This window comes from Marmota monax, unplaced genomic scaffold, assembly GCF_021218885.2.
Source record: "Marmota monax isolate L192 unplaced genomic scaffold, Marmota_monax_Labrador192_F-V1.1 WCK01_AAM20220418_F8-fsc00647, whole genome shotgun sequence".
Lineage (NCBI taxonomy): Eukaryota > Metazoa > Chordata > Mammalia > Rodentia > Sciuridae > Marmota > Marmota monax.
In genome coordinates this window covers 96,291-110,072 of record NW_026695061.1, presented here as the reverse complement: position 1 = coordinate 110,072, position 13,782 = coordinate 96,291, and the positions used below count along the sequence as shown (strand labels likewise).

Sequence of the window (13,782 nt, the reverse complement as noted above, 5' to 3'; positions counted from 1 at the left end):
CTCCCTGTCTCAGCCTCCTGAGCTGCTGGGATTACAGGCATGTGCCTCCACTCCAGGCCCAGATCTGAGTTTTTGAGTCTTCCCTCCTTCTTCAGTATCCTTATCAAATATTTGCTGGTTTCTTTTCAAATTTCCTGGCTATACGCTAAATTGGACAGGGGAGAGGTGGTGTTGACAGTAGAAAAGAGGGAATTTATAAGGAGAAAGCAAAGTTGAGGAAATGAAAAGAAAATGCAAAATCACTGTGGCCTGGGGGCGGTGACTAGGGAAGGTTTAGAATTTGCAAGGTCAGTCATTCTAAATCTTTTACCCTGGGATTGAGAGAGCAGGTGGTACTTAAGCTGAGCCTGGAGAGGCAAGTAGGGTTTGGATCAGCAGGGAGCAAGGGGTGGGGGTGGGAACAGTAGAAAGAGGAAGCAAAGTCTCCGGGGCCCCTGCTGCCTGAAGGGTTGTGAACGAATCCCCAGAAGCCAGTAATCTGCGTTACCTGCAGGCTTCTTTCCCAGCCTCTCTCTCCCCCTTTATTTTCAGCTGAGTCTTTGTTGCTTCAGCCTTGTGACCTACGTGGGCAGTGGGGCCACCAAAGCAGTTATATGATCTCCAGCCCAGTCCTGCCAAGGCCGCCCTATGGCGCTGCTCCTTCCCATCCCGATTCCCTGCCTGTGGCATTCGCTTCCTCCCAGCGCACCACTGACGCCTCCTTTGCCAAATTCGCAGACTCCCCGTTTTTTTAAGAAATGAAGTATCTTAGGGAGTTCTTTCTTGTTTGGTTTCAGTTGGAGTGCGGAGTTCAGTCTGAACCTTTGGTAAAAATCTAAGATACAATAAAGACCCGGAAATCCAATTCTTTAGACCTTGAGCGCAAACGTGTCTTTCAGTTTTGAAGTTCCTAAACCTATCCTGCAGAAGAAAGAAAAAAACAGCCTCCTCAACATCCTGTGTGCACAGCAAGTGTGTTAAATTAAAATAGTCACTTGTAGGGTTTCGAAAATAAACCTGAGAGAGCACATTGCCTACTATGGCACATTCTCCGCCGCGGGGCTGGCGGCCTAGCCCTGGGGCTGCAGCGCGCAGCTGCCAGGACCCGCAGCACCCGCCCCGCCTCCGGCTCGCGTCTCCAGCAAAGCGTAGGCGGCGCCGTGGCCAGCGACCTGCTGTCTGTGACCGCGCTGGAGGCTCAGGGCCGCCGAGGTCTCCAGGAATTGGGTGGAGGATGCCAGAGCCACGCGCGGAGGCCACACGGGACTAGGGTGGTAGCGAGCGTCCTCTGGGAAGTTGTGGCGGAGCTGTAGATTGCGGAGGTTTGACTGGCCTTGGCGTGTCGTGGGCTCTGGAGGCCGCCGGACCCCGGAGTGCTACACCGGACCGGCCGGCCCCAGGCCGGAGCGGTGGGAAGGCTCTGCCCGGCCTGGCACTCGTGCTTCCCACAGCGAGGGTGCATCAGCGTTGGAGCCTCCTTCGTTAGTGGTCAGCAGCACTCCAGTCTTTCTCTGAGGGGATTCGAAACGTGGCGCGATGAGGAGCCGGAGTAACTCGGGGGTCCAGCTGGACGGCTATGCTCGACTGGTGCATCAGACCATCCTATGCCATCAGGTAAGTGTGGGGGTGTCTCCTACACATACTACTACACTACTCCTGGGATCACCGAGCATGTGGAGTGTGATAGACCAGAGACCCGGGGTGAACCTTCGTATGCGTATATGTGTGTATCTTTAGCAGGTTCTCCTGACCCCTAGCTGGGAAGGCCAAAAAAGGACCCTTAAGGAAAGGTACGTGTTGGGCCTGGAACAGAACCAGAGTCAGGCACCCATAGCCAGGACCCCCTCTGCCCCCTCCCCCATGATGATTTCAGAGCCCTGCACCCCCAAGCCACAGCTGGGATCCAGGAGTAGAGTTGCAAGATGTGTTGGTGCTTGTTTATTGATGCCCCCTATCCCGGGTTTGGGCCTCACTTCCTTCCCTTCTACCCTACCACCCCCGTCAGAAAAGAGATAGGGAACATTTAGCCTTTTTAGGACTAGAATATTGTGAAGGTCAAGGCACTTTGTGTGTATGTTTACTTTTAGTTGTATTTTTTCTACTTCTGTAATTACTACTGTTTTTTTTGTTGGTGATAGTTAATTCTTTCAAACTAGAAAAGTTAAAACTTTTAATAATGCCCTTTAATAATGCATTTAATGATGCTTTTAATAAATTTATTGATATTATTTAAGTACTTTAACAATAACCTCATTTCAGGCTTGTAAGTAAGTCAGTTCTTTCCCCATACTCAAGATAGCATTTGGAAATAGTGCAAACTTTCCATTACAAGATGACTATATTCTGGGGAGCTAATGAACAGCAGCATGATAACTGGAGTTATTAATACTTTATACTTGAAATGTGCTAAGAGAGTAAATCTTCAGTATTCTCACCACACCAAAGAAAGATAACTAAGTGAGGTGATGTATGTAGTAATTTAACTTGATTGTGGTAATATGTGAATCCAGATATCAAATCATCCTGTTGTACATAGTAAATATATACAATTTTTATTGTTAATTATAACTCAATAAAGATGGGGTGGGGAGAGATAGCATTTGTCTGCAATAGTCAGAAGACGTTTCAAAACTTGAATGGGGAAATAGGAGAAAGATAAAAAATACCCAATAATTCATTCCCTAATTTTGTTCCCTAATATGAACACCTACCTGCCCTCTTTTTCTTGGTCTTACAGAATCCAGTGACTGGCTTGCTTCCAGCCAGCTATGATCAGAAAGATGCTTGGGTCCGAGATAATGTATATAGCATCCTGGCTGTGTGGGGTTTGGGCCTGGCCTATCGGAAGAATGCAGACCGAGATGAGGATAAGGCAAAGGCATATGAACTGGAGCAGGTACGGGAAACAAAAATACAAAGCAATCCAAAGCTGTATATGGTTGGGTGAGGGAGAGCAAGGATTGAAGAAAATGTAGCCCTTTCTTCACATCCTTGAAATTACATTCCAAAAAGTTTTCCTATATTGTACTAAACTGTTTCTTGGCAGTGGAGACTTGACACTTGTTGATTCAGGGGACGAGGGCACAGTCTGTTCTATTACCATGGAAAATCCTACCCTGGGATCTTAAAATTAATAATCTTCTTTCTAAGTAAATGTATTTTGCAATTTCCACCATTTTATTCTCATGGACAAGAATGTTTGGGGGCAGATATCTAGTACTTTACTTCATTTTTGAAAAGTATTGGTGGTATTTGTATGAGGGTATCTGACACAGATCAGTAGACTTTTTGTACTAAACACAAGTAGACTATTTGTTGATTTTTTTATAAAAAAATCTGTGGCCTGCTACCTCCCTGCCCCCCACCCCCAGGGACAAAATGAGGTCAGAGCCAGCAAACGCTTTTATGCCAACTTTTAAGGTACTTCCTCACAGTAAATTAGCATCCTTTTATAGAACAATTTATACACTCGGGGAAGTGCATCCTCTTGAATGACCAAAAAAACAGTAATCTGGGCTACAGGAAACTTTTTTTTAATCCCTTTATTTTATTTATTTTTATACGATGCTGAGGATTGAACCCAGCACTTTGTGCTGCTAGGCAAGCACTTTACCACTGAGCCACAACCCCAGCCCTACAGCAAACTTTTAATGTTGAGGTCCTCTGCTGTCAGTTGTAAGATATAGTGAGGTTCTTTCTACACCAACCATTTTTTACTATGGTCTCCCTCAGATTTAGGCAATCTGAGCTTAAGTATTCATTTATAAATCAGAATATTGATATTTGTTTTTTTTAAGAGCACCAACATATCATGGAGTTGCAATTCTCGGCAATAAGAAAAGTCTCACTGTTGTCCTCAGCAACAGCAGGCATTTGTTATTCCTTCAAGCCACTATTGAAAGATACTTACATCTGTGCCCCCAAAAGTTAGTTTTTGCTGTAGCTCAGGAGGTACAGATCAATATTTCTATGACCTTTATAGAATTAATACCATTATGGACATTTGGAAAATACAGGAGAGTATTTTAAAAAAATCACATGCAAATTACCCTACCTCAAATCTTATATCCTATTCTGAATATTTGCTATTTTTTTAAGAGAGGAGAGAGAGAGTATTTTTAATATTTATTTCTTAGTTTTCGGCGGAATAACATCTTTGTTTGTATGTGGTGCTGAGGATCGAACCCAGGCTGCACGCATGCTAGGCGAGCACGCTACCGCTTGAGCCACATCCCCAATCTGAATATTTGCTATTTTGATTGCAATACTTTGTTTCTTTATTGTTTTGTTTTGCTAGAAATTAATATGAGCAGAACTGAAATGACATGCCTGGTACAATTTGACCAACTCTTTTCAATGCTTTAAAAAAAGAGATGTGTTTTCTCTATGTTGAACAATCATTATGCAGAGTTAACATTTATCCTTACTGGGCCCAAGTAGAAAGAATTTTACAGAGGAAGAGAGGAAAAGTAGGGAAACATTAAATTGCCCATTCTGAAATTTTCATGATCCATTCTGTAACTTTTTAGAGTTTTATTAATGTATTATAGTTATACGTAATAGTAGGGTTCATTGTTACATTCATATATGCAAATAACATAATTTGTTCCATTTAATTAGCCAGTACTTCCCTCCCCACATTATGTAACTTTTCACATAGCTGAAAATATTTTTCACATCACCCCAATAATAACTTTAGAATGTTTCAAAAAATTATGGAAATAGGAAGCAAATTAAAAACAGAGTTTCTGTGGGAATTCTAGAATTATTTTCTTTCTTTCTTTCTTTTTTGGTACCAGGGATTAAACTCAGGGACACTAGACCACTGAGCCACATCCCCAGCCCTATTTTGTATCTTATTTAGAAATATGGTCTCACTGAGTTGCTTAGGGCCTCACTAAGTTGCTGGGGCTGGCTTTTAACTTCCAATCCTCTGGCCTCAGCCTCCCAAACTTCTGGGATTACAGGCGTGTGCCACTGCACCTGGCAGAATTCTAAAATTTCTATGAATTTACATTGTAGATCAAAACAGATTTTATTATTATAATATCATTATGTTTTTTTCAAACTTGATTCAGCATTAATCTAGACCATCTCTGTAGAATCACAGATAGCAAACATTTTCAGCATTATAGGTCACTTATTGTTGGATTAACTCAACTGTGTATTTTAACACAAAAGAGCCAGAGATCATATACAAACAATGAACATGGTTATGTTCTAATAACATTTTATTTACAAAACTAGCTATGGGTTGGATTTGTCCTTGATCTAGATGAGTGGTTCTGAACTTTGAATATACATTGGAATTATTTGGGAAGCTTTTTGGAAATACTTTTACTAGATCCCATCTTAGAACAATTTTTTTAAAAACTCTGTAAATAGAGATTACAGACATCAAATTTTTAAATCACCCAGGCAATTCTAATGTATAGACAGATCTAATGTAGATAAATCAGATAATGACTTTACTATGGGCAATAAATAAACATAAATTAAATCCAATAAATCCATAGATTAAATTCCCACCTAATGCCAACTTTTTGTTATGGTGTGGATTTTACCAAAATAATGATTGTTAACCATTTATGCCATTCTGACTCTCACCTTGGTTTTTTTCTGATAAATAATGTCAAGAACTGAAGAGAATTCTAAGAAAAGTGTTTAAGCAACTTCCATATTCTAGATTGAGAATAGAATTATGGACTTCCATGTTATTTGTTGTTGTTTTTTGTGCTGGGAATTGAACCTAGCTGCTCTTAACCACTGAGCCACATCCCCAGCCCTCTTTATTTTTATTTATTTAAAAATTCTTTTAGTTGTTGATGGTCCTTTATTTTATTTATTTTTATGTGGTGCTGAGGATTGAACCCAGTGCCTCACACATGCTAGGCAAGTGCTCTACCACTGAGCCACAACCCACGCCCCCCCTTTATTTTTAATTTGAGACGTGGTCTCATTAAGATTGTTAAGACCTTGATGAACTGTTGAGGCTGGCTTTCAACTTGTGGTCCTCCTGCCTCAGCCTCTGGAGTCACTGGAAATACAGATGTGCACCACCATGTCTGGTGGACATGTATATTTTTACAAATGTCCCTTTCTCTTGGCACATAGATAACTTTATAGCCATAAAAATCATATAAATAAAGGTTTCTATTTGGTTGCCTCAAGGTTTCTGTTCTTTGTGAAGTCTCTTTATCTTTTTTCTCGAGTCATTAACACTCACCTTTATGACAATCACTTCTAAATCTTCATCTTTAACTCTGACCTCCCTTTAATTTCAAGCCCCCCTTTTCAATTATCTGCTCATTATTTTTGCCTGTATATCTTGTGGCTCCTTAAACTGAATGTGTCCAAAATCTCACCTTCCCCACTAAAACCAAAGAAAATAAAATAGCAAGCAATAGCACCTCACCAAAACTCCCTTTTTCTCTTAATAGTGTCTTCATTTTGCCAATCAACCTGGCAGCATTATTTGGAGTATTTCTCATAGTATGTTCCATTGAATACTAGGCCAACTAACTAAGGTTGAGGCTATGTTAAAAAGTAGGTTTCTATACTCCTTAATTTCTCAGAGCCTTTGATGTACTTATGTGTGTTTTCAATCTAAGGTGGTAGTGAAATTTATAGTCTTTCTAGAATTTCTTGGACTAATGTTCTATAATACAGTGCTTAATAAGTATTTCCTGTAAGGTGATTTTTTATTTGTTCTTTCCAGATATACATGACAGTAGAGTGTATTTTGTCATATTATATGTACATGGAGTATAACTTTTGCTACTTACGATCCCATTCTTGTGGTTGTACATAATATGTAGTTTCACTGGTGGTATATTCATATATAAACACAGGAATGTTATGTCCAATTCATTCTACTGTCTTTCCTATTCCCATCCCCCTTTGTCTAATACACTGAATTTCCATTCTTCCCTCTGCTTATGGTGTGTTAGCATCTGCATATCAGAGACAATATTCAGCCTTTGGTTTTATGGGATTGGCTTATTTCATTTAGCATGATAGTCTTCAGATCCATCCATTTACTGTCAAAAGTCATGAAATTATTCTTTTTATGACTAATATTCCAGATATGCCACATTTTTTTTTTATCCATTCATCTGTTGAAGATACGGTATTTAGGTTGGTTCCATAGTTTAGCTATTGTGAGTTGAGCTGCTATAAACATTGATATGGCTGCATTAATACAGTATGCTGATTTTAAGTCCTTTGGGTGTATACTGATGAATGGGAAATGGTGACTTCATTCCTAGTTTTCTGAAGAATCTCCATATTGCTTTCCAGAGTGGCTGCACCAATTTGCAGTCCCATCAACAAGGTATGAGTGAAATTTTATCCCCACATCCTCGCCAACAATTATTGCTACTTGTATTCTTGATAATTGCCATTCTGACTGGAGTGAGATGAATTCTCAGTGTAGTTTTAATTTGCATTTCTCTAATATGTAGAGATGTTGAACATTTTTTCATATATTTCTTGACCGTTTGCATTTCTTCTGTGAAGTGCCTGCTCAGTTCCTGTAGGGTGATTTTTGAGTTGTTGCTCTTGCTTGTTTGATACATGCAAATGAAAGATAGTTGATTCTTTCAATTTCTCTATAGAGTCCATTCTCTTTCCTTTCTGCTTTAACCCTAACCTAAACCCTTATTACCTAATAGTGTTGTGAAAACCATATTTACATTATGCTATTTCCATCCTTAACAGTCCTTCTGTAACTCTTTTTTTTTTCCCTACAAGTAAAGTCCAAGTTGTCTTGGCTGGTCTTGAACCTGTGTACCTCCTGCCTCAGCCTCCCAATTAGCTGGGATTACAGGCATGTACCATCATGCCCAGCTAGTAGATTAGTTTTCAGAGATGTCCTGAAGCCACCTCTGAGCCAGCATTCTCTGAGGTAACCTGGTTCAATTTCTTCTGGACTGCAAACCATAAAACTTCTTAGAGAAATGGAGAAGCTGTTCAGTGCTGTGTTCTAAAACATATTGCCTACCCATGCTGCTACTCATGGGCCCTTCTTATTTCATGTAGTATACAGTTGTTGACAGAATTTAGGGATGTTGTGATTGGAAAACAAACCATTTTAGAAATTGTCAAGGTTTAGTAAGAGATACTGATGATGAGGAGTTCATAGCCAGTCACAGTGGCACATGCCTATGGCAGGAAGATCACAAGTTTGAGGTTCAGCATGAGCAACTTAGTGAGACCCAGTCTCAAAATTTAAAAATGCTGGGAATGTAGCTCAGTAGCAGAGCACCCCTGGGTTCAATCCTCAGTACCACACTCCCCCCACCAAAAGAGGACTTAAGAAGTCTATGACTTTTTTTTTTCATGGAGAAGGAGTTGAGTCATACTAACAATTTCCCTTTATGCTTACTCTGAATTACAATTCATTTACTTTTTTAGGTAACATGTTCAGATAAACATTTCTATAGAATTTTTAAGTTTTGGCTGGTTTAGGAAAGTCATGTCGTGTGAAGCCTTTCTAGGTTATAAGATGTTTTAGAATATCTCCAGAGCTCTATGATTTATTTTTAGTTGACTTGCCTCTTTCTCCAGGTGGAAGGAATGTCCTCTACTAGGATAGTTGACTTACTTTTACATAAATCTGTCATAGCATAGACTATTATTTTTTAACTTGAAGGCATCAGAAACTGTAGCTTTTGATTCCATTTTTAGCTGCAATCTGCCTTTCTGTGTACCTATAAAGTAAATGCCATGTGAATAGGAACCCAGGATAGGGTTACTTGTTCTCAAAAGGTCATGTACCAACTGCAGTTGCTGAGCAAGTGTTTTTCTCATCTAGGCATGTTTATAACAGTCTTGTTTCCATTTATTTCTGCAGAGTGTAGTGAAGCTGATGAGGGGACTGCTGCACTGCATGATCAGACAGGTATGAAGTTGCGAACAACTTGCTCTCTAATAAAAGCACATTGTAACAATATCTCTACCCCTTAGGGAAATGCATATGGCTTTTTTTTTCAACTTCACAAGTAGTATACTCTAATTTTAGAAAATTTGGAAAATCAATGAGAAAATGTCGACAATCAATGAGAAAATGTCATCCGTAATCCCACCACCAGACTCCCTCCAAGATATTTCATTCCAATCTTTTTTTTTCTCCCTTCTACAAGGGATTTTTAAAAATGTGTCCCATCATTACCGTTCATGCAATTACATATACTGGGTAGAAGATGTATAAGCCTAAAATCCCTCATCTGAAACTCTTGGGGCCCTATCAATTTTAGAGTTAAGATTTTTTTCAGATCTTTAAAAGGTAGTGCAATACATATACCATATATTTATTTTATGCCTTCAGTGGATTCAGGACAGCACTGTTTAATCAAAAACTTATCTCTGAAGGGAAAAATGCCTTTTCACATCAATTGGAATAAAGTCCAAAAATAGCTTTATGTCAGTCTGAACCTGGTGTTGCCACCAAATGAACTTTGATGCAAAACTTAAGTGAGATAGCTTTTCAAAGTGTTTTAGATTTTAGGAATGGATATAAAGAATTTTGGAATTCAATAATTTATAATTCCTGACCTTGAGTGAAGTTGAACATCCTTTCATGTTCAGATGGAAAATTTGCAATTCCTTCCCTATAGGTCCTTTGCCTATCTTTCTTTTAGATTGCCTCTTTCTTGCCTAATGAGGAGTTTTTGTACATTATGGACATCCTTTGTCACATGCATTGCAAACATTTTAACAATCTACTATTTGTCTTTTGAGTTTATGATATTTTCTTTGTACAAAAGTATACTTTACTTAAAAATTGTTTCATTTTAGATCTTAAAAATGTTGCAGACATTGAACCTGACTTAATTTTCTGAAGATCAAAGTTATGTTTCATTAGAAGAATAATGGAGATCTAGATGGATAAAGTAATTGCTCGTAGACACACAACAAATCTAAAGTACAAAGAAATTTATTCCAGATTTCTGAACTTTCTTTTCAGTACTCTGTTTATTGGATAGTTATTATTTTCTCTTTCCCTATCTTTACTACTGTTTTTAAAATATGGACACAATATTTTATTTATTTTTATGTGGTGCGAGGATCAAACCTAGTGCCTCACACATACAAGGCAAGTGCTCTACTGCTGAGCCACAACCCTGACCCCTCTTTACACTTTTTTATACTTTAAATATTTTAACTTTCTACTCTAATAAATAGTTTTAATGTCTCTAATTTCCAAACCATATTTAAGGTATAATAAGTAGTATCATATGTCAGAAGCATAAATATTCAAATCTAAGTTTCAAGAACTAAGTCTTTCAGTGTTTTGCCCAGTGTTTTTCATCTGAACTTTGTGTGTGTGTGTGTGTGTGGGGGCGATTGTGAGCTTGGAGTGAACCCAGGGTCTCATGTATGCTAATCACATACTCTACCACTGAACTACCTCCCTGATCCCCATGTTTCCCTTCTGATCTCTAGTTTCAGCTTCTGTCATACCTGTCACTCTTTCTCTGACCAGTTCTTTTCATTACTACTTCAAAACATGTCCCCTTGACCTATTTTTCCTCAAAATTAATACCCTCCCACTTCTGCACACCAGGTATCCCATCAGGAACAAATGTGTAAACTGAGTTCTCTCTTACTAAGCTGTTCTTAATCAGAACATTTTGAATATCATTTATATCTATAATATAGCAAAGCAACTATCTGAAGAGTGAGAGGCAGTGAACAGGAAATAGGTGTTTTTGACTATTTGGCATTGTTTTCTAAATTGCCTAAAATTGAAAAATTAAATTGCCTAAATTGAAAAATAACAATAATGGACTTCCCCAATTATGGAAAAAGAAGTAATAGTGTATTTTAAATATTCATAATTGCCCAAAGACTGAGTACAATAATGTATGTTAGAGTATTACAGAAGTGTGACATATAGGTTCATTTTTATGAATATCCTTTTACTGTTTTTGTTTTATTTCAGGTGGATAAAGTAGAGTCCTTCAAGTATAGTCAGAGTACTAAGGATAGCCTTCATGCCAAGTACAATACCAAAACCTGTGCTACTGTAGTGGGTGATGACCAGTGGGGACACCTGCAGTTGGATGCTACCTCTGTATACCTGCTCTTCTTAGCACAAATGACTGCCTCAGGTCAGTACAAGGAGAGAAGTAGTGTAACTCCCTGAGCTTGGAGCACTTGCTCTGGCACACTTGGCTTCTCCAAAGGTATTGACCAAAAAAATAATAGCTGTTGACATTGCCCAAAGAAGCATATTGGAAACAAATGACAGTTTGCAAATTTTATACAGATTCTTTGAGGACTAGTTAATGTTTTATTATATTGAGATACAATAAGTCTGGGGTATTAATTAATATTCTTTTAAAATGAGAACCAAGAAGTTTGAGGTAGATCTTCTTTAGATAGGTACTTTTATTATTTATTAATTCTTAGATACCAGGAAATGGAAAGGAAGGGCTAGGTTTATTTATTGTTCTCATATTGTATGGATAAGCACCTACTGTACATACTCTTTATGAATGTTATGAAGTACATCTATCTTTAGGGATCTGCTTTATATTTACAAAATTGCCTTAGGGATCAGAATCCATTTTTTATTGAATTATACACTCTTTTCAGGTGATTTTGCTGTTATATTTAGCTACTTGACCTGGAAATGGAAAATGTAATAAATAATATAATTCCCTTAATTTATCCTACATTGGGAGGAGCAAGGAATCTCATTATATCAAGTATATGAATTTAATGAGACATTTGACAGATGATAGTGAGTCAGTTAATGTACTTCTCACAATACCATATTTTTGTATGTGTGGTGTGTGGGATGGAACTAAGAGCCCTGCAGGTACTAAGCAAGCACTGAACTATAACCCTAGAAATACCACATTTTTGACATTTCTTCTTATCTGATTACAGAGATCTCTAATACTAAGGTCATCCAAGGTAGGAATGCCCTCAGAATTCTTTTCTCCTTTTCTTGCAGAAACACATCTCTGGTGATAAACCCTTCTTCTTTTACTCTAGAACATATATCCCAGAGCCTGATTAAACTTTTCTCAAAATTATGAATTTGTTACCCACATAGTCTATCCTTTTGGAGGGAAATTTTTTCTTGGATAAATATAAAATTTTTAGGTTTTTGTTGTTGTTGTTACTGAGATTGCACTCAGGGACACCTGACCACTGAGCCACATCCCTAACCCTACTTTTGTATTTTATTTAGAGACAGGGTCTCAATGAGTTGCTTAGTGCCTCACTTTTGCTGAGGCTGGCTTTGAATTTGTTATCCTCCTGACTCAGCTTCCTGAGCCTCTGGGATAATAGGCATGCACCACTGCATCCAGCTAGTTTTATTTCTTTTAATAGAGAGGCTATAATTTCTATTTTTATATTTATTTTTTTAATTTGGTACTGGAGATTTAACCCAGGGGTGCTATTCCACTAACTACATCTCCAGCAGTTTTTATTATTTATTTTGAGACAGGGTTTCACTAAATTGTTTAGAAAGTCACTAAATTGCTGAGGCTGGCTTTGAATTTGTGATCCTCCTGCCTCAGCCTCCCCAGGGGCTGTGATAACAAGTGTGTACCCCCATGCCCAGCTCTAGTATTATTTTAATACCAACTCTGGAGTTATATTTTGTTTTGTTGTTTTTTGCAAAGCAAACAGGTGGTTTTTCTTTTTTTCTTTTTTTTTTTTTTCTGGTACCAGGGATTGAACTCAGGGACACTCCGCCACTGAGCCACATCCCCAGACCTATTTTGTATTTTATTTAGAGATAGGGTCTCACTGAATTGCTTAGTGCCTCTGTAAGTTACTGAGGCTGGCTTTGAACTCATGATCCTCCTGCCTCAGCCTCCAGAGCCACTGGGATTACAGGCATGCACCACTGCACCCAGCTGTGGTTTTTCATTTTGAGCTCAGAATAAAAACAGAAACATACTGAAAAGGGTTATAAGAATGTTTGTTGATTCCTGGTTTAACATTTGATTTTCAATGCACTCAGCTCACTTGATAGATTCTTGGAATAAGGTGGATGTTATTTGATCAGGTCTTTGATAAATAAATAGGAGTAAGAAATTCACAAGTAAAGGAATAGTATGAGTACCACATAGAAATTTGAAAGGTTCAGGCCATCAAAGTAAGGCTAGGTCTGTTCTATGTTTAGGGTATAAGTCATGTCTGGAAAATGACAAAATATGAAGCTAGAAAGTTGGGCCTAGCTATCTGAGGACAGGTAAATAGTTCTGACTTTAGTCTGCAATCAGTGGAAAAACATTCAATATAGATAAAGGAAGTTTCAAATGATTCACTCTAGTAGCAAGAAGGATAGATTGGGTTGGGGAATAAAATTAAGATGGAAAGCTTGAGAGGAAGTTAGTGAAATACTTTTAGCAAGAAGTGATTACAGAACCTTTGTTAGGCAGTTGCCTTGAAAATGGAAAGTGCTTAAGTGAGATATAATTGGTAGAGTATGAAAGTTCTTCATAGACTATTTAGTAATACTATGCATGTTTCTGAATACTTAATCTGAACCTTGGTTAAGACAGACTTAGAATCTGACTGCAACTTACATAATGGTAGTATAAAGAGTTTCATGGATCTTCCCCCAGCAAAGCAATCACAAATGCTAAAAATTATTTTCAGAAAACTAACCCTTTTAAGTCACTGGAAATTGTCCAAAGGACATAGAACAAGTGGAGAAACACTCCAGCAAACGTCCTAAATCTTGGTAAAAGCAGTGAGGAACTGTGGCTTCTGAGTCTCAATCTACTCCCTCCTCCACTCCAAATCAGCATGACAGAATTATTATTCAAGGTA

The 13,782-nt window shown here is 38.3% G+C and overlaps 1 protein-coding gene across 6 annotated transcripts in view; it reads left to right on the top strand.

Moving 5' to 3' along the window:
- Positions 1-1,115: 1,115 nt before the first annotated feature.
- The window catches only part of LOC124081583 (phosphorylase b kinase regulatory subunit alpha, skeletal muscle isoform), a gene marked incomplete at its 3' end in the record, with an annotated part of 99,925 nt that continues 87,258 nt past the window's right edge, over positions 1,116-13,782 (top strand). For 3 of the 6 annotated variants that reach the window (XM_046427805.2, XM_046427804.2, XM_046427802.2), the window contains 4 exon segments: positions 1,117-1,593; positions 2,717-2,875; positions 8,834-8,881; positions 10,925-11,093. In XM_046427805.2, coding sequence (XP_046283761.1) covers positions 1,516-1,593; positions 2,717-2,875; positions 8,834-8,881; positions 10,925-11,093 — 454 coding nt within the window. 6 annotated transcript variants of the gene reach the window in all.